This window comes from Eleutherodactylus coqui, chromosome 9 (assembly GCF_035609145.1).
Source record: "Eleutherodactylus coqui strain aEleCoq1 chromosome 9, aEleCoq1.hap1, whole genome shotgun sequence".
Taxonomy (NCBI): Eukaryota; Metazoa; Chordata; class Amphibia; order Anura; family Eleutherodactylidae; genus Eleutherodactylus; species Eleutherodactylus coqui.
Genome location: NC_089845.1, coordinates 76,546,608 through 76,571,664, shown reverse-complemented (window position 1 = coordinate 76,571,664; position 25,057 = coordinate 76,546,608). Strand labels below are relative to the sequence as shown.

Sequence of the window (25,057 nt, the reverse complement as noted above, 5' to 3'; positions counted from 1 at the left end):
GTGAACATGATTGCACAAGGGTTTTCTAATCATCAATTAGCCTTCTGAGCCAATGAGCAAACACATTGTACCATTAGAACACTGGAGTGATAGTTGCTGGAAATGGGCCTCTATTCGCCTTTGTAGATTTTGCACAAAAAAACAGACATTTGCAGCTAGAATAGTCATTTACCACATTAGCAATGTATAGAGTGCATTTGTTTAAAGTTAGGACTAGTTTAAAGTTATCTTCATTGAAAAGTACAGTGCTTTTCCTTCAAAAATAAGGACATTTCAATGTGACCCCAAACTTTTGAACGGTAGTGTATATATATATATATATATATATATATATATATGTATATATATATATATGTATATATACATACATACATAGGTGTGTGTTTTGTGCATATGCAGAAAATAAGTGAGGCACCCAGGAAAGGATGGGGGAGTGCAAGAGGAATCAAAAGTGAACATAGAGTAAAGTGCTGTAATGTATTTTTTCTGAAAGCAACTACAGTGCTGAAAGCTTCTAAATGTCTGTGAAGGAAATTATAAACCCAGTAAATGCTATGTGTGTCTATACATTACATCAGGTGAAATGCAGGACCCTTCACTTCAGTTCTGCATGTAAAAATATGTGTAGCAACTTTTATAGTGAAATAATAAACTTCTAGACATGATAATTTGCACTCTTGAAATCCATTAGTGGGCTACAGGACGGCTTCCTGTGCCTTGGAACTTAAAATGGTCTGTAAAGGACAAATGGTCCAATTATTCTGCACAACCTCCTGGGGGTGCATGCAAAGCTGTCTGTTTCTCTGAAGGTGCTGATCACTAAAACTAACGCCCTATTTCTGGCTTGTTCTGTTCTCAGGTAGCTGTACATTTGATGAGCCATTCCAGTCGTGTGGCTACAGTCAGTTGGAAGTCAGTGACCTGAAATGGGAGCAGGTGAACACATTGAGGCGGCCACATACAGATTCTTGGATGCCATCAGGTTTGTGACATCGAAACTTTTAATGTTTGTATTTATTTATTAAAATTTTTATCTTGGTTAGGCTTTATTAACTTTATGGCTTCAACCTCCATTTGACGTTTACCTCTAATGGAAGGCTGCTATATATCCCACTATATAGGCATACAATGGGATGTGTTACTAATTGGGTCGCATTAGTAAAATAATGTATACCACTAAGCATATTCTTTTTTCACTGTAAGCCTTCCGTTGGAGTAGCATGGTCTACTACACTGTTCCATCCATCCTTTTTTTCTGTTGTTGACCCAACAGTGGCGAACAGTAAGGACACCTTCTCTTGCCATTGTTGGGTGAGTGGAGTCCTATGGATGCTATTACCGTGTGCGCTGGGAAGAGCTCCTAGCTTATACACTAAGCTTACGTCAATAACATGATATCAACAGCACCTTAGTCTTTTTACATATTCTATATATTATTTTTGAATGCCAGAAAGCCGTGGGGGCCTTACTGCCTTACTTGTAAAACTTGTTGGGGACTTTCCTTAACATTTCTATGGGCTTTTGAGAACAGACAGATTTGGAGCAAAACATAAGCTTTGTTAATTTTCTACATTTACATAACTTTTTAATGTTACTCTATTTTGTCTTCAAATACGAAGGCCAGAATAAGATTTGTGAAAACGTAGAAATGTGGCACCATCAACGCCACCCAAAGTGCTGGTAGACATATGTTTAGATGATTGATTTTTGGCATGGAATGTGCTGCAGAATATGCGCTGATTCTACATCAAATTCAACAGTAAAACCTCATGCCATTACATTCAACGGGAATCCATGCTGTAGATTGTACAAGAAAAGCTTAGAGATCAGGAAACGAAAGCAGGAAAGCATGGAGCACTCTGACTGATGGCGTTCTCTCGTACTCCTCGCACGTGCTCCTCGGTAACATCACGTGATAGCCTTCGGAGGTCACAGTAACCCAGAAAAGATTCTATTTGTTCGCCAGGGATTGGCCTCAGTAGGCTGGTAGGTGACGTTACTGAGGACCCACATGGGACGTGTGCATGATAGAATGCTATTGCCCATGCTTACCTCTTTTTGTTCCTTGGTGTCTTGGCTTACAAGTGTTTTTTTTGGACATTAATGGAGTTTATGCAGGAGGAAGATAAGGACCCTGATAGCTCTGTGTGCACAACTGTTTAGCCCTCCACTTCACTGGCGTAATTATAGAGGATGCAGGCAATGCAGTTGCACCCAGGCCCAGGAGCCTTAGGGGTCCCAGAAGGCCTCTCTTCTCCATATAGGGAGCCCAGTACTATTAATAAAGCATTATAGTTGAGGGCCCTGTTACAGGTTTTGTATTGGTGCCCAGGAACTTCAAGTTACGCCTCTGCGTTAAGGGGTTAAGAGAAGTTGGGGGACCCCAAGATAAAGTTTTGCACCCGGGCCCATGCACCTTTACCTATGCCCCTGCTCCACTTATTCTGCTGTTACTGTTATGTGGCGGTTTTAAGGCAAGAACTACATGCAGTAAGGCCAAATGTGTCCATAGGCGATTTATCATAGCATGATCCACAGCGATAAATCGCATGTGGAGCACGCATGTCACGCTTTCCTTTGGATAACTGCAGTGCAGCCCAATGTATATGAGTGGAAAATTGTTTGCGTCTAAAAATCGCGCCACAATTTGCCATGATGCTGCATGATGAACCTATCATTAAGACAGGTTTTTTGCAGAAAATTGTGGTGACATTATTCCGTCCCACCCGTGGACACTCAGCCTAACGGTGCTCTTACAAGTGACGATCTGTCGGGCATCTGTTGCCCGACAGTTCATCCCAGCAATTGTTCCTTTGTTTTTACACAGAAACAAGCATCACCGACTGAATAAAAGCACGGTAGTCAATGGAGGCGGAGCGGTAGGCGATCATTCCGGCCCACCTGCCTTCATTCACAGTACGCAGGTAGTGATTCATAAGTGAACGACTGCCTGTTTACCCTGAATGATACGTCGTTCAGTTTTATGCATTCAGAAACTGAACAACGAATGAGAAGTGTTTGTTTGCTGTAAGCTTGAGAAGTGGTGATCAATAACACTGAAGAGTTATTATCTTTTGTGCTTAGACCTGTATTCTGTTTAATCTCTGATATCCAGGCTACATAAATGTGCAATATGGTTTGTTGTCTGTAATAGCAATCTGACTATATAATATGAACCATCCCCGATAACCGCAGCCTGGCTGTGTAGTCTGTTCCGCCCCCTAATGTAGTGTGGACAACCCTCTATAACAGCAGTCTGATGGTATCGTCTGAACTAGCTGACAGACACACAGATATTTTCTGAGATGTCATTTTATAGGCCTAGAAATGAATGTCTGAGACATGATATATATTTAGACTGATTAAAAGTCAAATAAATTAGGATATACTCTTTACTATGCCCTGGAAATAAAAACGGAGATTTTATTAAAAATATGAGCAATTTATGCCGAACAGCAAAGCAGTGTAAAGTAAATGTCATTGTACCCCCCTCGGCACCAGCATCTGTCACTCAAATATCTGCCACTTCGTCAATCTGTCGCAATGACTAAACAACTTCCCGCAAATTAAAAGTATTATTTGAGGAATGAAAACACAAAAGTTTGATAGACTTGGCAAGTTGTAGCTTAATTAGAAAATTGAATATACAGAAGTCTCCTCCTTCAAAAGGGTTTTCCAGGCATTTACAGTTGATGACCTAACCCCAGGATATGTAATCAATAGTTGATTAGCAGAGGTCTACCATTTGGGATCCCCACCAATCAGTTGATCCTCCAGCTGCTGTAAGTGCAGCCAAACTGAACATCCACATCGGTGGTCAGAGCCAGAACTGTAATAGAAAGACTTCCATCCGATTGAAATCAACGGGAGCCAGAGGCATAACTTGAAGCTCCCGGGCCCTGATGCAAAACTTGTAACAGGGCCCCCAACTATAATGCTTTATTCATAGTACTGGGCTCCCTATATGGAGAAGAGAGGCCTTATGGGCCCCCTAAGGCTCCTGGGCCCGGGTGCAACCGCATCCCCTGCATCCTCTATAGTTACGCCCATGACGGGAGCATTGTCTTCACCCTTACTTTACACTTCCAACTCCTCATTGCTGTCAGAACTTGAAATATAGTAGAAGGCATCACTTCCATTGATTTGTTCAGGAGCAAAGCCTTTTTTACTACGTTCCTGGCTTTTACCACTGATGCAGATGTCCGACTCGGCTACACTGGGAGCAGCCGCTGGATCAGCTGATTGACAGGAATACCGAGCAGCGAACTTTGATAATTTAGTGAATCCTGCATTGAGCAGGGGGTTCGACCTAATGACCCTGGAGGTCCCTTCCAACTCTACCATTCTAGAACTCTATGATTCTCACTTACACTACTCAACTATCGGTGACTTATCCTGAGGATAGGTCATCAATAATTAAATTCCTGGAAAAACCCTTTAGTTCAAAATATCCAGAGATATGTAGCATTAGCTGAAGAAGCAGATGCCCCTGAATGATGCGGTCTGATGATCACCTATCATCATAGGCCTCCATGTGAAAAAGAAACATATAATGTGTGGTACACAGAGCACGGTAAATCATATGGTGGTCGTCAACCATTGGCTCTCCAGCCTTTACAAAGGGATGTAGATAGTTTTGTGCCCTACAGCAATTAATAGGATGTATTTTGCAGCAGTTGAAGAGCCACAAGTTGGACGCCCATGATGGAGGATATCAGTTGCCTTCCTCAGCAGGTCTTACCTCGGGGCACTTGTAGTAGTAGTACTGCTGCACTATAGCTTCAAGCAGTAGGTTGTAATGATTCTACCACATTAGTTGGAAACCTTTCATCTATGCCTTGTTCCTTACATAAAATATTCATTTATGTGTTACGTGTAAATGGAATAGCGGTGATTACAAATAGTTTCTAGTACTCTGACAGAAGAAATGAGATCATCTAGATGCATGCCAGCATGCTGTGTCATATCGGGTTTTTGCATAGCATGAAGCCACGGCTGAGCAACATGTCAATATATCATCTGATAAACTGCCGTTCCTTTCCAACTTTGTAAACTAAATCTGAGGCCCCGGTGTCTGTTCCTGTACTGTGTGACATTTGGCTTTTTCCGCATCAGTCAATATTTCATCTCAGAACATAGATACTTATAATTATTTCAGTCCATCACACTAACCTCATGTGCAAATCAATGCCTTGACTAATGCATCTGACTGTATGAGCTGTAGTGATCCATGATCTCTCTACAGAGAAAAGTTTCAGAAAGTTTCCTTTTTAGGGTACATGTGCATGAACACTTTTTCAATCTGTTTTTCGAACCGAAAAATCAGACAGAAATAGCGCCCATTCATTTGAATAGTTTTTTTTTCTACTCCGGCTAATAAAAAATTGTAGCATAGTCTATTCTTGTCCAATTCTTGGCCAAAAATAGCACGTGTCGGGGGCGTGGCCTGCGACCAAGATGGCCGGTCGCACTTAAGTGAAGCTCCCCAGGGGATCCTCTAAAATCCTGTCAAAATCCTGGCCTAATTCGCTCCACTCACCTCCCTGAAGCATCGACAGGACCCACACACCCTGCTGCAGCTGCAGAACGAGGAACAGCGGCGCCTCCGAGATCCCACCGGACGGCGGGAGACTCGGGACGAAGCGCGGGAATAACTGCTCGCCAGCGCCCAGCCAGCACTCTCTGCCGCGACCCGGCGGCGCCGCGTGACAGAGCCTCCGGACGCATACACCCCCGCTACACCATCGAGACCGGCCCCCGGCATCTGAAGACGGCGGTGCAGCAGACCGCGGCCTGAAACTATCGGCGGCGCAAACGGCCGCACCGGACCACACCGCCCAGCCCCCCCCCCGCGATCAGTGCGGCTGCACACATCCCTAGACGGGGGCCATCCCCCGGTCCCCGACGGGACACCTCGGCTGAGGCGCCCGGAACCAGTCCTGCTGCCGGAGCCCTCCTGTAACGTCCCGCTGGCGGAGCTCTGGACGTACCCTCTCCCTGCAAGTCCTGAGCACACCGCTCGCTGGCCTTTCTCTCCTACCAGACGGGACCCATCAGACCAGCGGCACGCCGACCGGAACTGCCGCGCTGCTGCTTTGTACCAGCCTGCTCGCCGCCACACAAAATCCACGGCAAGCCCCATCCACCGCTGAGCCCCTGCTTCGGGAGCCCACGAACAGTGAGTAAACCTGGGGAGCCATTGCCCGGGAGTTTGACAGCCACTAGGCCATATTGGAGGAGGGGGGCGCACGGGGAGTGTCACCCAGATAAAGCCCTTGGCAAGACACCCCATAAGATCGCAGAGGCTGCATCGCAGGCCCCCACAAATCCGGGCACCCGAGACAGCCACTGACAAACGGCGCAAAAGACAGCGGGAATAATTGGCCCACTAAGGCACCTACCTGAGGCCCAAAGGCTATTCCCCTGGAGCAACCCCAAAACCCTCACCGTACCTCTGGGCCCTAATCTTCACGCCTCCTTCAAACACCACCTCCCGCCAGACCGACAGGACCATAATCCAGGCCCCCACGCAACGTGTTAGGGCCCACATCCTACGCCCCCGGCGGCTGACTGTGCCCGTCTAACACCATCGGGTGTCTTAAGTCATTCAGCTCTTTAAAACAGCACGAGCAGGGCCCCTCTCCAGCCCCATACACTCTCTCTCAATAACATTGCGGAGCTACACTCCTACAGCTTCAATTATCCTTCCCGCTTAATATCTGTTCAACATGAGCACCCGAGCCAAGGGTAACACTGCAGCCGAAAAACTTAAAGAATTCTCCCGGACAGAGACACCTGAACATTCACCGCGGCCACCGCGTAGCACCCAGGCGAGAGAGAGTGAGACAGACCCGGGGCAGACCCCAGAACCCACAATGCGACAACTTCTTGAAGCTATCAATATCTGCAAGTCCTCCCTCACAGGCAAAATAGACGAAATCAAAGCGGACGTTTCCCTCCTCAGGCAAGACCTGCAAAATATGCGAGGCAGAATGAGCGAGATGGAAGACCGCGTTTCTAATATTGAAGACTCCCTGAGACCACTCCCGGCAGCAATACACAAAGCCACTAAACAATCAGAATCCTGCCAGTCCAAGATGGACGACTTAGAAAATCGCCTCCGCCGCAATAATCTGCGGATAATTGGCTTGCCGGAACGAGCGGAGGGCTCCCAACCGGAGACATTTACTGAGAACTGGCTAAAATCTATACTGGGGGACGACATCTTCTCGGCCTCCTTCACCGTGGAGAGAGCCCATCGTGTCCCAGCTAAACCCCCGCCCCCGGGGGCCCCCCTGCGCCCCTTCCTGGCAAGGATTCTAAACTGCAGAGACCGTGACATCGCACTGCGTCAAGCTAGACTCAAAGGCCCACTTAAATACAACAACTCGGTGATCTCCATTTTTCCTGATTTTTCCGCGGATTTACAGAAGCAGAGAGCCACCTTTATAGAGGTCAAGAAAAAATTCAAGGACAGAAACATCCCTTACTCCATGGCCTACCCTGCCCGCCTGCGCATCGTAGCGGACGGGAAAGTCCTCTTCATGCAATCACCAGCCGAAGCCATGGAATGGCTCCAGATGCATCCCAGACCATCCGCGGGCGCTGGATCCTGAATACGCCGTAGCTATATTCTAAATCTTGCTTTTAATGTTATATGTATAATTCCCCTGGCCTACTGGGAACAATGTGCAATCAATATATAACATCTCCCATATCGGGACTTTAGCACATAATAAACACGACGCAAAAAATTTATTAGTCTCAGTCGATGCCACCACTTCCCTTAAGGCCATAGGAATTTCCCCTACTGGTAACAACCGTTACTCTCTCGTTAGAGCGTAACTTAAAGGTTCTTCTTTTGACATTCCTGTCATAATAGTTAAACGGAATGTCACATGTTAAATGTTTGTGTGATTATAGTTCAGTTTTTGTTAAATTCCCGGAGAGTCCGCGCTGGTGCTACTATTCCACCACTATACGCAAAATGCCGTCGCTCTTAAACGCCCCACTTGGGAACTACCGATTTACACCATTTAAATGTCGTTAACATGTGTTAGTTGGAATGTGAGGGGTTTGGGCACCTCTGCCAAGCGCAAAGCTGTGTTCTCATATATCAAACAATTTAACCCTCACATTGTATGTCTACAGGAAACTCATCTCACTATGGAAAAAGCCGAACTCCTCAAAAAACCTTGGGTCCAATGGGTAAGCCACTCCTTTCACACCTCCTCCTCCAGGGGGGTATCACTCCTTATTCACAAAGCAGTTAGATGGAACCCAATTAGTACCCGTAGAGACCCTGAAGGGAGATTCACCTTCGTATATGCGGAAATAGACTCTAAGCCCTACACCATCTTAGGTATATATAACCCACCCCATAACAATCAATATCCATTGCAAGCGGCCATAGCATTCGCCCACCAATACCCCCTGGCAAGTGTCATTTGCATGGGGGACTTTAACCAAGTAATGGATCCAAATATAGACAGGTTCCATACATCTTCCACAGCCCCGGCCACAGCTAAATCCCCCCTGCAACAGCTAATTGACGGTGTGGGATGGGTGGATCTCTGGCGCATTAATCACCCCACTACCCATGAATACACCTGCCACTCCCAGGGACATAACACTTTGTCCAGAATTGATTATATATTCAGCTCCCCAACTCTAGCAATTCACCTTTCCAACATAACACACTGCCCGCGAGGTATCTCGGATCACTGCCCGATATTATTATCCTTAAAATTTCCCCAATATAAGATCATCCCCACCTGGAAAATACATCCATTCTGGCTTAAGCTCATCGATACCGATGACCAAACACCCGCCCACATAGCAACCTTTCTGGACGTCCACAACAACAACACCCACTACGCCCTGAAATGGGATACCCTCAAAGCTTACCTTAGGGGCTGTCTAAAATCTGCCATCACCCACATTAAAAAAACCACATCCCAGTCCGACCGCGATATTGAGGCCCGGGCTGTGGAGGCGGAAAGACTATACATTTCAGACCCTACAGACTCCAACAAGGTGGCATGGCTTGGCATGTCCCGCCTACATAAAATTCAAATCCACGAAAAAACCAAACGTAAACTATTCTTCACCAAACAATATTATTTTGAACTGGGGAATCAATCAAGCCACCTTCTGGCTAATCTCATCAGACGGGAGGGCCAATCCAACACTATCCTTAAAATCCAAAATACACAAGACGAAACGCTCACCGACGCCCAGTCCATCACAGAACGATTTAAGGAATTCTACGCCAATCTCTACAACTCCTCTACCAATAAATCCACTACAGACTCCCTCAACTATCTTCAAGATCTGGTATTCCCAACACTCGATGCCGACCAAGTCGCGCTTCTAGAGGCTCCTATTTCCCTAGAAGAAATTCAACAAACCATCCAAGAGATGGCATTGAACAAATCCCCGGGCCCAGATGGCCTTCCCATTGAAGTATACCAAAAATATAGCGAACATCTCATCCCATTATTACACGAAACACTACTCCAGGCCCAAATAGACAACTCCCTTCCCCCCTCATTTTATAAAGCCACCATAATTGTTTTACTAAAGCCCAACAAAAACCCAATAGACTGTAGCTCCTATCGACCCATTTCGCTAGTTAACGCAGACTATAAAATTCTAACCAAAGTCCTAGCAACTAGACTAAACCAAGTTATTCTCTCCATTATACACCCCGACCAAACTGGCTTCATGCCAGGGAAGTCCACAACGATCAACATAAGGAAGGTCCAGACCGCCATTCAGATCGGTACCAAATTTAATATGCCCTGGGCCCTCGCATCACTGGACATGATGAAGGCCTTCGACTCCCTGGAGTGGAGCTTTCTGGAGGCCTGCCTCCACCGCTTCGGTTTCGGTCCCCAGTTTATACACTGGATCAAGATTATATATAAATCCCCAAGCGCCAACGTGACTGTGAATGGTATTCCATCGGTCGATTTTTTGCTGACCAGGGGCACCCGACAGGGCTGCCCGCTATCCCCGGCTTTATTCGCCATAGCCATAGAGGCTCTGGCGATTCGCTTGAGATCCGCTCCTGCCGTGACCGGAATCAGGTGGGGGGGCCTGGAGAGTAAGGTAGGCCTTTATGCGGATGACACGATCCTTTTCTTATCAAATCCTGAAACCTCCTTCCCCCAGGCCCTACACCACATCGACAAATTCGCCCAGTACTCAGGCCTACAAGTTAACTGGTCCAAATCCACGATCTTATACATGGATCAGAACTCGGTGATAGATCCTTCAGTAGCTAGACATGGCCTGGCAGTGGTGTCCACGTTTAAATATCTTGGGATAAACATAACCCGAAACCACAACAAAGCCCTGGAAGAAAACATTAACCCTCTATTTGAAACCATTAGACACAAACTTAAACAATGGTCCAGGTTGCCCCTATCAGTTGCAGGACGCATAAACCTAGTCAAAATGGCTATACAACCAAAATGCCTATATATTCTACAGCACATGCCTACGATTGTCCCCAAACGGTATTTCCAATCCCTAAACTCCCACATCTCCTCATTTATATGGGGCTCATCGAGACCCAAACTAAGTTTAATGTCACTACAGAGACCCAAGAATCAGGCTGGAATGTCCCTCCCAGACCTCAGACTATATTATCTAGCTGGCCAGCTTCGTAATATCCGTCCGTGGTTCCAAAACACAGGAAAACCTACCACGGACCAATATCTCGAACATCAAGTGAAAGGTGGCAATCTGTTGGTGTATCTGGAGTTCCCTGACTGTTCAAACCCCTCCGATTTATTACCAATCCACAGACTGGCGCTGAGTGTGTGGAGAGAAACAAAATCCATCCAGAGATTTGATGATACGGTATCCGATCTCCCTCTCTGGAATAACCCAGGCCTGGCGGCTCTGCAATCTGTCCCAGACCCCCAATATTGGAGGAGTCTGGGGGTTATCTCGCTGAGAGATATATACACAGACGGTATATTCCCTACATTCACTCAGCTGCGCGACTCAATACAATCCCCACACCTCCAGCTGTTCAGATTTTTTCAACTTAGGCACGCACTGACCACCCAGTTCCCCCCCAACTCTACTCAGATATCTAATTTCCCTACCATCGGAATCCTTAAATCCCAAGGTCCCAAGGGCTTAATTTCGGCACTCTACACACATTTGCTCTCAGCCAAAATAAGCCACAACCCGCTTCCAGTCTTTAATAAATGGACACTCGCTATCCCATCCCTTACAACGGATGATTGGACAGACATCATGGAATCCCACATGTCTGTCTCTCCTGCCGTGAATAATAAACTGATCCAACTTTATATAATCCATCAAGCTTATCTAACCCCTAGCCGATTACACAAAATGGGCAACGTCCCATCAAACTCATGCCACAGATGCCACCAACCTGGGGCGAATTTTTGGCATCTAATTTGGGATTGCCCACCAATAAACAAATTCTGGTCTGACGTTACAACCTTTACAAACTCCCTTTTACTATCCCCATTTACTATAACAATGGATCCCAGGATAATTCTATTTGGTTTACTGCCGGAAGATCAATGGCCCAAATATACACGCATCTTTCTCAGGAAAATACTGTTCCTGGCCCGCAAGGTGGTGGTACTGCACTGGATGGCTGCAGGCCCGCCCCTTCTAACACAATGGATTAAACTAATAAACGATATCACTCCATATGAAAAAATTATCTATAAGAACAGGGGATGCCCGGGTAGGTTTCAGGAGATCTGGGGCCTCTGGCTTATCAACCGCCACACGCTATCATCAACCTGATCTCTATCCAGACTCTTGCCCCTCCCCTCCCCCATCTATACTCCGCATTCCCCTCATCCCTCCCCACATTCCATTCGTATCTCTGATACATCCCCCTTTTTCCCCACCAGGCATTGAGCGGCTGCCCGGCGCGGGCTCTCCGATACTCCCTCCCCCCTTTATTGTTACTCAATTACCCAGTATGAAACCAAGCAAAACAAAACCAAAAAGCAATATTTTTATTGTCCAGTTTATATAGGTGCAGATCAGACTTGATGCATTTGAACGCATATATATTATTCGCATAGAAATACTCAACGCTATACACAATGCTTTTTTCTAAACAAGTATGCTCTGTACCGTGATTTTGTATTCTGTTAAATAAAACAAAGTTAAAAAAAAAAAATAGCACGTGTCAATGTGTGGTTTTCTGTGACACTGACACGGGATGTCAGTGGGCTGTCTGATGGGTGTTGCGCCCAAGAGACTCAGGATCAACTTTTTATCAGTCCTTTTACATTTTTTTATTTAAATATATTTTAAAATACTTTTTTATTTTTTTGGTCACAATATTTTTATTGGAATCCTAAAATCCTGCATTTTTCAGATTAGGCCTAATACCTAGTCTCTCACTCCGTAATCTGTAGAGAAAGCTTTACAGCAGTCATCTCACTAACATCACTGTCAGGATTACCCTGACAGGTGACACCTATATACAGATAATACCGTATCCAACATTCACAACAGGTGATAAACTGTGACTACTTACTACTCCTTCCTGCAAAATGACCTCTGCACAGGTCACAGAGCACTCCTAGAAGCCTCCCATTAAAGTTAATAGGTTATGTTACGTGTGCTGCTGGGATCTGTAGCTCTAAGCTTCCTAGCAGCACAGCCCCCACAGGGTTAATTGATTGAGCTGGCTGGGTGTGGTACTTCCTGCTTAGCCAATCTCCTGGGTTTATATGGGAGCACAGACCCAGGAGATTGGCTAGCAGGAAGTATCACACCCAGCCAGCTCTATCAATTAACCCTGTAGGGGCTATGCTGCTAGGAAGCTTAGAACTACAGATCAGTACAGCAGCACACATAGCAGGTTAGCTCTGTTGCGTGAATGGCCCATGAGGCTGCTGTAAAGTGTATCTCTAAATGCATTAAATACAGCTCAAACAAGATGGCCGCCCCACAGTCATGTACAAACAGAATTAAAAAATCTACAATCAGAAAATAAAAACAGATTAGAAAAATGGAACAATAGATGTTTAAGCCAAACGATTAGCGAACGAGCCGATGATGATTTTTATACTTGCGTGACATGAACGATGAGCGATACGCAAACACATTATCATTCAATAATTGGTTGTTTCGACACTGAGCGATTTATTGTTCGAATTCGAATGATCCGGCACTTTTTCTGAACAATAACAATCATTCCGTGTAAAAGCACCCTAAGGGATTATGCCCACGGACGGATTTCTGCTGCGGTTTGCGCGTCATAAATCTGTGGTGTTATTCCGCAGCTTTTAGGTTCTATTAAACCTAATAGCTTTTTGCCATGCAATGCTTACGTTGCGGAATTCTGCAGGGTGAAAGAAATCGCGGCATCTTCTATTTGCTGCGGAAAAACACGTGGCCGACTTCCATTGTAGGCAATGGAAGCTGTCTGTTACACGATACTTCCGCTATGAGCAGCATTTCACCTCAGTTAGCCCTCTTTTTTATTAGGGTGCTTTAGATTCCTGCCTGCATAGATTCTAAATGAAGATTTCAAAATAACAAGCAGATGTAGCTCATGGCTTTGATGTGAACAGCTCATGGCGGCTCATGGCCTACCATCCAGGCCATGCGCTCTATCTGTTTGTTATCTAAAGCAGCATAATGAAAGAGGGCTACCTGAGGGGAAACACTGCTCTTAGATCCTCTATAGGTAACAAGCCAAATCTGTAGAAATCTGCCAGTGGTCAGGCAGGTCTATCTTAGCCCTGGGCACATAGAGCACTCCTTCCAGAGTGTGGACAGGCATAGGGAGATATATTATCTCCCCACGCAGACTCTATAAAAAGAGTGTTTTCTGCATCAGCGACTGTCCGCGCATATTTAAGATATAACACACTTATTTTTAAATCGTGGTCTGACGCCTCCTAGATATTGACCGGAGGGGTGGACACCACGTATGTGGGAGACAGCTCTACTGATTAATAAAGCAGTCATAGATATAGATACCTATAAGCAGATCATATAGAAACATTGTATGTAATTACCTCGAAAGGATATAAATACCCCTAATGGTTTTATGAGTGTATGAAACTAGGAGAGTATGAATCAATGCCTGCTTGATAATACTTATTATTAGTGTATGTAAAAGAATCACAAGACAGTAGACCAAGAACTCATGTCGTCTATGAGGTATATTGAAGTAGATAGACTCGTGATCTACCACAAAAAGATCTTCTGATGTAGGTCTATGGAATATAACACCTTTCTAATTAAAAAAGAGACATTAATTTAAAGCTTGATCCATTGTGAGTTCATAAGTCTCCTGATGATCTGCCTGATGAGCAGAAGGAAACGCGTTGAGCTACGAACCAATAGGAACACTCACTACATCAGGAATATAAATTACGAAGCTAAAACTACAAACAGATCAATGGAACTAATTTTGAGACTTAGTCTGGATTGTTCTCCCACCAAGAAACTATACACATACCTACCCAAGGTGGGACGAGCAGAATTTGATTGTTTTGAAGCTTTCAATCTCACACTATTGTCTTTATAATATTTTAGGTTGATACAGATGGACTTCGAGGTTTTAATATATACCTAATAAAAATTAAGTTTCAACTGTCTAAACTGTGAAAAGATTGACTTGATCATATTCATTTTATAATCTAGAACTTTCTAAGTCTTTAATATCCCGCAATGTAGAGAAGGTGATATATAATGAACTTCAGTTTGACACATTTTTAGTGCTAGACTATTGTTATCTCCTACCTGTTTCCAGACTTACAAGACCCCTTTGTATATAACTATTTGTTGTCTGCTAATAATTGGTGCCATGGAGAAATAGAACTATTCATAAGGAAATCATGGGTGCGATGACACAATTATCAGTAATTAGCCTAAGACTTGTGAGGATGCGGCTTATTGTATTTGAGAACAGGCTCCATCTACTCTCCTTTGATGATGGATAAACAGCACCTGGGCTTATGGACCGAGGATGCCTGATTGAATCCCAAGGTTGTGATTGACAGAGCTCCTGCCTATCTGGGATAATAATGATGGCTTGTTGCGATCGCTTATATTGGCTTGTCAAATCATTGTCAGATTAATGAGCTGGGACCTCTGTGTGATATTGTTTTTCTTACCTCAGAAGATGTAATGAAACGCCAGATTGCTGCTCCTGTTTTCTCCATGTAGTCTGGAAGAATTCATTTGAATGTTTTATTGAATTAGTCATATAATGATATATTACTATTCTGCTTTATATTAGCAAGAATTCTCGAAGGTTACTTTTAGAAATAAATAGAATGTTGATTACATCTGTTTTACATTTTAGGAACTCAATTTTTAAAGGGCGCCTGTCACCAGAAAATATGTAAACTGGCCCCGCAGTGTGGAGCAGCGGAACAGTAGCAGCTTAACACATGTTTTAAGCTGAATAGAGCAAGCAGCGCCATCTTTTTGACTCAAGGCAGCACATATGCATGCTGCAGCAAAAGGAGGATTTTGACATTTTGGCTAATCGCTCCATCGAGTTTAAAACGTGTGTTATGCTGCTGCTATGCTACTTTACAAAGAAGATCACATCCTGGTTACAGGATTCATAAATCCCACCTCCAGGAAGCTATGGCTCTCATTGTTTCTCGGGCACTGCTCAGCCAAGCAGGTTCATCAAACACTGAAGGGATTGGCTGAGCAGTGGTCAAAGAACCAATCATATCCATCACGCTGTCAAGGCGGGATATACGAATTGGACAATCAATACCGCAGCTCAGCCAATTCATAAATCCTACCTCCACAACGCAATAGACATCATATTGGTTCATTGAGCACTGCATTGATTGGCTGAGCAGTGCTCGAGAACCAATCAAAGCCATCGATTCCTGCAGGAGGGATTTATGAATCACATAACCAGGAAGTGATCCTCTGTGGGCGCCTGAGGTCTGCAAGAAGCGCCTCAGAACTCTGGTGAGTAGCGGGAGGTTGTCAGCTGTTATCAGGGAGCTGGTGTGCTAGTGCTGGAAACACATTACTCCATACACTCTGCAGTGAATGAGAACTGTGCCTAGTATAGTATTAAGGGCCACTGCAGGGTATACAGACGGAGCTGTATGTTTCCGTCATACAGCACCTCTGTGCCTCTCTCACAAACAACTGATCGGAGGGGGTCCCAGTCATGAGGATACTGTAGACCCTCAATAACAGCATTACAGCAGATTAGCCCAGCTGATATATCAGTCCATTAGCTTCTTGTCTGTTTCCAGTAACAACCTGCAGAATTGTGAATGCTGTTCTGAAGTATAATACAGCCTGTAACCCGAGATCAGTCCAAGATAAGTAATGCAACAAACTTAAACCGTTACTCAACTTTCGATGTAGACCATATCTATAATTCAATAGTAAAATGTGTCCAAAAAGTGAATATAAATTTTCAAGTGTATCTGCCAGATTATGAAATATTTTGTGTTAGTGGTTAGTCTTATAAAAGTATATTAAACTTGTAAAAGTTAGGAACCTCCAGACAGAAACGCTGAAATAAAATGCTAATAAAATATCCTACTATCTCTTCGGTTGTTAATCAGATTTTCATAATTTCTTATCTCCGCTCTAAAAACTCGGTCATAGTTCTAGATGATCAAGTAGCTCTGTGTCTAAAAAGAAGTGCTGGACTATTGGAATTTCTGGGCTAGGGGATGCCGGAGTGAAGTAATTTCACTTCTTTATGAAACTGCTTTTACAGCACTTCACTGATATAATTCCATTAGTCCATAGAGACTGTTGAGGAAATAGAACCATATAGATGCACGGAGGATGACCCATTTGTCCAGTAATATAAAAGAACATCAGGCGACTCGCTCATCATCATTTTGACTAAAGTTTAAAAAAAATTTGCTTGAAGGGGCTGAGGATGACATTTCAGGTAGTTCTTGTTCTACGGTTAAAAATTCCAATAGTTCAGAACATTCAGCGTTCTTACACGAGACTAGCCATGCAAAAGCTGAAATAATGACAGTCTGCCTTGCTTGGTTTCTCGGTAATGGATTGTAATGAGCAGTGAAGCAGTCTAGTATAGGACAGGTGTTACAATCGGAAGACTGTCAAATGTTCCAACGACTCCTAATGTAGAGTGATCCAGAGCATTTACTCTGTCTAGAAAAACTCATACTTTAGAAGATTGCTTCATTTTACAAGCATCGTATCCTTTACTGCATACTGTATTCCACATTCCGCCAGGGCAGGTGCAACCATAAATACTTCATTATAATAGCTAGATTACCATAATTTCATTTATTTAAAGTATGCCGAGGTGTCACAGGTAATATCATTCTCTAAGTATGATTAATTGGTTGATATTAAATGGCTAATTGGATGGGGCTTGTTTTTATTGGCATCAGTAAATGATTAAGGAAGCCACGGAGTTGAGAGAACAAGTCGTATTCACTCCAGGCATCTAAATCGCTGTGCTCCATGTTGTGTGCCGTGCCAAGCATGTCAAGTACTTTCCATAAACCTTAAGCATTCCCTTAATGGATACTTAGGTGCAGTATGTGGTCCTCTTAGGTTTTTCTGCAAGCAATAACAACTTCGGAGAACAAAGTTGGCTTTCTTGCTTTTTTTGGGAAAAGTTCTTAACTGCGCTTTTCCATACATACATTTGTGCCTTACATTTACTGCATTGTTGTTGGTTTTTTTTTTGATCTGCTAGATTTTGGCTTGGAAAATGTGGTTTTATGTAAAAAAGTTAGGAGATACTTCAAAATATAACATTTGTTGTTTTTATAGATTTTTTTTTACCATTAGTAGGATTGTTGTAGTTGGACAACCCCTTATTGAAAGAAGCTACTTCATTGTTTATCTGGCTGCCATTGGTCCAGTTCCTCTAATTCCAGGCATTTAACGTATATAAATTTTAGGTGATCAGCGGGTTGTTGATTCGGGCCATACAGACAGGTAGGAACTATTAGAGGTTGATCCAGGGATTAGTCTGACTGCCATGAGGGAGTCGGGAAGGAATTTTTTCCCCAAAAGGGCTAATTGGCTTCTGCCTCATTAGGGTTTTTTGCCTTCCTCTGGATCAACAGGGAGGTTGAAACAGGCTGAACTAGATGGACATTGTCTTCATTCAGCCTAACATACTATGTTACTATGTAACTGCCATGTAGTATTGAATCAGATGATTGACATCTAAAACTTGGTTAGGTTGAATCTTGCAGATCCAGACTGGCTTTTCTTTCATAGAAGCTCATAGAAGGAAATCTTAACATTCATATGCCCTAGTGAGAGTAAACCACCTATTACCTGTAGATATAATAAGTACCGTCCATGAGGCAAACCAGGGCAAGTGACAAAACTACCAGACTTGCATAAACACAGAACTGGTGCTTTCACATCTGTGTTAGGCATTCCGCTTTCATGCTCCATTCGGCGAGAAGGAGTGGTGAATCCCCATGGCCCAACGGTTCTGTCTCTGGGTGGAACCGAACTGCACCGGGCTGACCCAATTCACTATAATGGGGTCCACCTGCTTTCTGCACAGTTGCCCGGCTTTTGGACGGTACTTACAACTGCATTTCTGGCGGAACCTTCTGACACAGATATGGAACCGGCCCTATTAATCTAAAATTAAGGAATTTATGACAGATGTGTATTCTCAAATTGTCTCAGAAATCTTTACTCGGGCAGTAGTGGTCTTGGGAGACAATACAAAGGTGCTAAAAAATGGTTATATCCACATGCAGCAAAGCTATTGCAGAAATTCTGCAACTGAACATCATGGGCAAGTATTCCAGTAGTCTCCATTGTGGATAAATGTAAAGTTTTGTAACACATTTACCACGTGAGTAGATTCCCCTCCGGTATCACTATCCTAATATAATAGAACTAATCATTTCAGTCATGCACATGAATGTGATATTCTCTGCTTTGTAGACTTCTCTTCAGTCCCAGTGTGCTGATGATAAAACAGATCCTATGTGTGATATCCATTTTAAGCTTCTATGCAAAACAGAAATGCTATTTTGCATTGTACGTTAAATTGATGATTAGATCCTTGTTCATTACTTGACATCTGTCACACAAGTGAGGTTATGCATGCATTTCTGGTATTAAGTCCCTGTGTTGGGAGCCTCCGTAAGCATCCGGTGGGATTATAAAAAGTGTTACCATTACGTGTCAAGAGTTTGTCTGATCAGATTAATTGTATGTGCTAAGATTGTTCCCAGCATGCTGTTTCAGCGAGGACAAAGAAATTAGATGTTATAGCTGCAGATTAGTCGCAGGGATTAAAAGTCATGGATCTACTATTAAAAGTCGAATTTAAAGCATTTGATTTATTAAGATCTTCTTAATGTGTCATATACTTTAGCATTTACCATCAGAAGTGTAATGAGAATGCTTCTACACTAAGGAAACCCGTCAGAGCCACAAAATCTGCAATTGGTCAAATGTAAATGGTTAGCCGGATAAAGTGCTGCTGTTGCCATGGACAAAGCACAGTATGACACTGAAGAAATAGCCTTCCAAGTCACTCTATAAGGTAGAGAGTGAATACCGTGCCCTTCAGTTCCACTTAACACAGAAGCACACACATTCGTGTGCCACCCTGTGCCAGCTGCAAATATTGTTGAATGGAACCCTATCTGGATTCTGCTCATTATTAGTTGTACAAAGCTTTATGTGACATTAGTGGAGCTGGAAAAACTTTTTAAATTATTTCTTTTCAATATAACTGGCAATTCATGCTGTGTGCATCAAAGAAAGTATTAACATGTTCTGGTCAGCGGATCCAAAATGCCATTATTTTAAACACTTCTGTTTAAAGATTGGAGGCTTACAAGTATAAACCAAAGAAAAGTAGAGTTAAAAAAAAAGTGCGTTCACATATGGCGGATTTTCTACATAGAAAAATCCGATATTTGGTGCAGATTTTGGCACTGATCATCTTTAACCCTTTGCAATCCAATTTTGGATTCAGGGTTTCCTAGGGAAGTTTTCTCTTTCTGCCTTTATACAATGGCACCATCTGCTGGCTAGAGCCAGTACTGCAGTATGGAAATGCTGGAGAGGCCCCCGGCAACAGAGTGGCCAGTAGAATACAGTAAGAATACCGTGTTGGACGTCTTCCAACATCGGAGCTGTACAGGCTTCAATCAGAATGTCTTCAGAGGTCAGACAGTGGTTTGGAAAGGGTTAATGCTGTAGATTTTGACACTGCTTTTGGTGCAGATCTGCACCAAAATCAACTGTGGAAAATGTGCTAAATATTGTTGTGTGAATCCACATCAAAATCTGCCATGGGTGAACACATACTAAGACTCCAGTAATTCACCAAGCTGAGGATCTGCTGAGTTTTGCATTATTAATTACTTTCTATATTTATTTTCTGTTGCTTATATGGCACCAACATATTCTGCAGCGCTGTACAGAGACTCTCACCATTGACAACAATCCCTTCCCCTCTCTCAAACACACTGACAGTAGGGCCAATATCAGATACTTCTGAAGTATTGGAGGAAGGCGGAGTAACCAGAAGAAACTTTATGTAAACTCTTAGCGAGCTTATAAACTCTATGCAGATGTTACCCTTCATTGGATTTGAACACAGGGCACAAGGTCTGCAAGGCAATATCATGTCGCCTTATACCTGGCCGTAGTACTGCAGCTAGGGGGCATAATTAGCAGGTAGTCTGTTTGATGGTGTTTTAAGACTGAACGAGCAAAAGGGAACCATAATAGTTTGGTCTAAATGGGAGCCAACGACTGAACGATGAATGAGAATTGTCACTTCTTGCTCGTTGTTCATTTTATGCAGGTATAAAAACCATCGTTGGCTCGTTGGCTTGTCATTCAGTTTGAACAGCAAGTGTTCAGTCACTTTTATTTACTTATACAGTGAATGTGAAAGACCGAATGATGCTTGTTTGAATGAGCCAGCGATGTATCTGCTTGCCTAAACAGAAGTTTGCACAAAAGCAAACAAGTTAGTGGTGACATCATTCTCTCTCATTCAAATGAGAATCGGCTCACCTAGAACGCTAACAGAGAAGAGTTTTTTCTCCTTTGGGGTTGGACAATTAACTAATTATGCTCCACTTGAGTGTGCCCTTATAGTCTCAGTTCTGGCTCCAGTCTGGGAAAAAGAGGTAATGCTAAACTCACGGTGCCAGACACCCCAAAGAAGGTGCTAACAAATCCATCTGGAGTTTTGAGAGAGCAGATGGTAGAACTGCCCTTTTGTCAGCTATGGAAGATGAATGTAATATAGATCAGACACGCCTAGGGTTTATTTTGGATCAATCCACTGTATTGATCCAATACTATACTGTATAGTGCTGTGTCTTATTCTGTTTCAAAGAGACAAATAAATAAAGCTGTCAGAAGCCAGACTGAAAAGAAAAACTTTGGTGTAGAAGTTAATTACTTTGTGTGCCAACTGTTGTATGCAGAAAGGGTAATCCCAAATGGTTGACATCCATCAAATGACATACCAACATAATAGTGACTGTTTAGGTTGGACAGTTCCAAATAGGTGTCGCCTTTATTCCCAGGATCCCAAACCGATCCAAGCAGAATCTGCATGCTTCCTGATATAAACCCTGACATGCTTGCTTGTCTGACTATGCCACTACTTTTGTTACAGTCTGTATTAGCAGAAATATAAGATCGCCAGTTTCCAAATGATATATTTGTAAGTATTTCTACATTGCCTTATTTCTAGAGTTAATATTATGACGTTTCAGTTGAGGAAACCATAAAGAAGGCATCTATCCTTAGAATAATAGAGTATCTTCAGACTTATAAATGTTTGTACCATAGAATAAAGCTCCAAGTCTACAACAGTTAAAAAAAATGGAAGCTCCTACTAACAAAGCCTCTGATATCTGTAGTTTAGAAGTCAGGATGATGAAAAAAGGGAAAACTTCATATATTTCTACTTGAACTTGCTGGAAATGGTTCTTTGCAGGAAGAAAGCAAGTAATTTTAAGGAAGTGTAGCATCAAAAGATTCTACAATGACCGTCACAACAGCTTAGGTCCCATAATAATGGACTACCATTAATCTAAAAGAAATATTGTACCTTAATAGACAGCATTAACCCTCTCTAATCCAATGTCTGACGTCTAAAGACATTATGATTTAAGGCTCTACAGCTCTGATGTTGGAAGACGTCCATCGGGGTTCTCTTACTGTATATTGCCAACCTCTCTGCTGTCGGAGCCTATCCAATGTGTCACCTCATGTAGTACTGGCTTTAGCCAGCATATAGTGCTGTTGTATAATGGCAGAAAAAGAGTAAGCTCCCTAGGAAAACCAGGATACAAATTGGATTGGAAAGGGTTAAATCATATCAGTAAAATATATTATAACAGTATTATTAGATTAGTACTAAACCTAGATCAATGAAAAACACTTCTCTCCTGAACTTTATTTAAACATTTAGTATACAGTGTTACCACAGGTTACGAGTGCCTTGGCTTGCGAGTTTTTTGACTTGTGAGCAGGCTCTCTCCCGAATTTTTGCCCTAATTTACGAGCAAAAATTTGGGGTATGAGCCTGTTTGCAAGTCAAAAAACTTGCAAGCTGAGGCTCGGGTGGGGGGATCTATACTCATCTATCGCCAGCGTGTCATCTTCCCGATGGTCTGCAGCACTGCTGCAGGCTGTCGCTCCCTCCTCCTCACTGACAGAGCATTGCTTTCTGGATGCGGGGCTTGAATGCCCCGCCTCCAGCAAGCTAATGTTCTGATTGGCTAACTCAGCGCAGCGTCAGCCAATTAAAGCCGGCGCTGGGTTAACCAATTACAGCCATTCGATGACATCAAAGTGCTTTGACATACAAGTTTTTTGCCTTACGAGCTCCGTCTTGGAACGCATTAAACTCGTATGTCAAGGCACCACCATATTTAAAGGTTTTAACCGTGTTCTTCCTTTCCCTTCTTTTCTCTAGGATGTACAAATTATAGCGGTTGTCCAGTTGTAAACTATTGTTGGCCAATGTGTAGGTTAAGCCATCAGTAGTAGATCAGCCAGGGTCTGCCGCCCGGGATCCCTGGCAATCAGCTGTTCACCGGGCCAGTGGGCTCATGCATTGAGCCAATTTCTGCAGGAAGCAGACAACTCCATTCCCTCTGTAGTAGTCCACTTTTCAATAACATATCCATAAGCTCTTTAAGTGGAATTTTACTAAAGGCTTTGTTGAAATCCAGATAGATGATATCCAAGGCATCACTTTCATCCAGCACTTTTGTGACTTAGTCAAATAAATCCATGAAATTAACATGATTTGCCCCCAAGTAAAGCTGTTTTGAGTCCAACAATTTGGCCAATTCTTAACTTTTGGGAAGTTTCCATAATTTTTACGACTACAGATGTTGAGCTAAAAGGCCTCTAATTCTGCTTCTTCTCTACTACCATTCTTATGGATGGGTATAACATTGGCCATTCTCATGTCACCAGGAACATCACCTGTTAGAAGGGATTGGTGTAACAAAGCAATTAGAGCAGCAGCATTCACAGATTGGAGTTCCTTAAGAACTCTGGGATGGATGCCTTCTTGCCCCAATCACCTAATTTAACTTTAAATGCACATACTCACCTACAATATCAGCCTCCAGAAACACTGGAGCTGAGCCCTTACAACTAGATGTAATGTCATTCCTAAACTATTCTTATTTTGAAAGCCGTCTTAAGAAAATGCTAAAACTGCAACTGAAATTGCCAGCATCAGCCTTATCTATATCAGTGTAGGTTTTTTTCTCATTTCTAATTTTGGTAATTCCAAATGTCACCGTTGGGGAGGAAGGGAGGGGTTGAACAGGTTATGTGTCCCGATGCCAAGGGGTGGTGGTATATGATCATCACATAAACCTGTACATTTTGATGATGTTAGGTATGACATATAACAATAGCCTAGTATGATAACAATAATCTTTAGACATATACCCTTATGTAACACTGATGACTACAGGAAACGTTTGGAGACAGCGGGTTCTGTGAAATGGTCAATAGGAGTTCCCAAGCTTTGCACATGACAAAATGTTATGTTTCATTTCTTTCTGCGGTAAGTTCAGCAAATAAAAATTAATGGTGTAGTAAAATTTGCAGAGAACTGCCATAAATCTGTTTCCTGCAAGGGTTGTGTCAACTGTTTCCCACTTGTACACAAATCAACAGTGCATGTCATTTCACCATGCAGTCCTTAATGCGATCTAAAAATTAACCTCTCATCGGAGGACCATTGTGGCAGCCTATGCTGCTGCTGGAAGGCATATGGAGAGTGAGGACCCATTTCCATTTTCCACAACTCTTTTTTTCTCATGGATTTCTTGAACCGTAGGGCTTAACCTCATTACATGTTAATAAAAATCATATTTATTTAAAACAAGGTGTACCATGTTGCCGATTTCGGACTTAGTCATGTGATCTTGCAGTGAAATTCAAATAACATCCACTGATGATGTCACTTCTACAGTACCCATGAGTCTTTACAGGTCAACATACGAGGACTTGAGCAATCAACTCACTTGGTGGGCCTATCCCTTCACTCATCTTTTCTATACGTGCTACCAAAATCTGCCTGCGTAGTATGTTGATCCCATTGTACATGTGCCTTCAGCTCCAGAAATTCAACTAGACAGTGTGAGACTGAATGACATATATTTTAATCCTTGTGAATCCATAGTAAAGTGTACTATAAAATCTGCAATTTATCTGAAAGAAGGATAATTTAGCCACATCCAGGCGTGCCAGCCACTGAAATGCTGCAAAAAAACAACTTCTTTTTCATATAAAGCATCAATTGCCAAATGAAAAATTGCTACGATTCATAAATTTTCTTCCAAAATAAAGTGAGTGGACACATTAGGACTGAGACTAGTCAATTGTGTTGAAATAAATAGCTTTTCACTTCGTTGTTTGATTAGTCTACATGCACAGCTCTGTACCCAATGCCATCATTAATGCATGATCTTGGCATCTAATAGTTTGGGTTGTAAAATCATTCATCTAGCTTTATCACCTCATTATTTAGTTTATATACATATTACGCCTTTGGCTA

At 43.0% G+C, this 25,057-nt stretch overlaps 1 protein-coding gene across 8 annotated transcripts in view; it reads left to right on the top strand.

Annotated features, from left to right (window-relative positions):
• Window positions 1–25,057, top strand: part of PTPRM (protein tyrosine phosphatase receptor type M) — a 665,244-nt gene that overhangs the window by 152,957 nt on the left and 487,230 nt on the right. For all 8 annotated transcript variants that reach the window (XM_066579573.1, XM_066579570.1, XM_066579568.1 and 5 more), the window contains exon 2: window positions 860–982. In XM_066579573.1, the coding sequence (XP_066435670.1) occupies window positions 860–982 (123 nt within the window). The remainder of the gene's footprint in view (window positions 1–859; window positions 983–25,057) is intronic.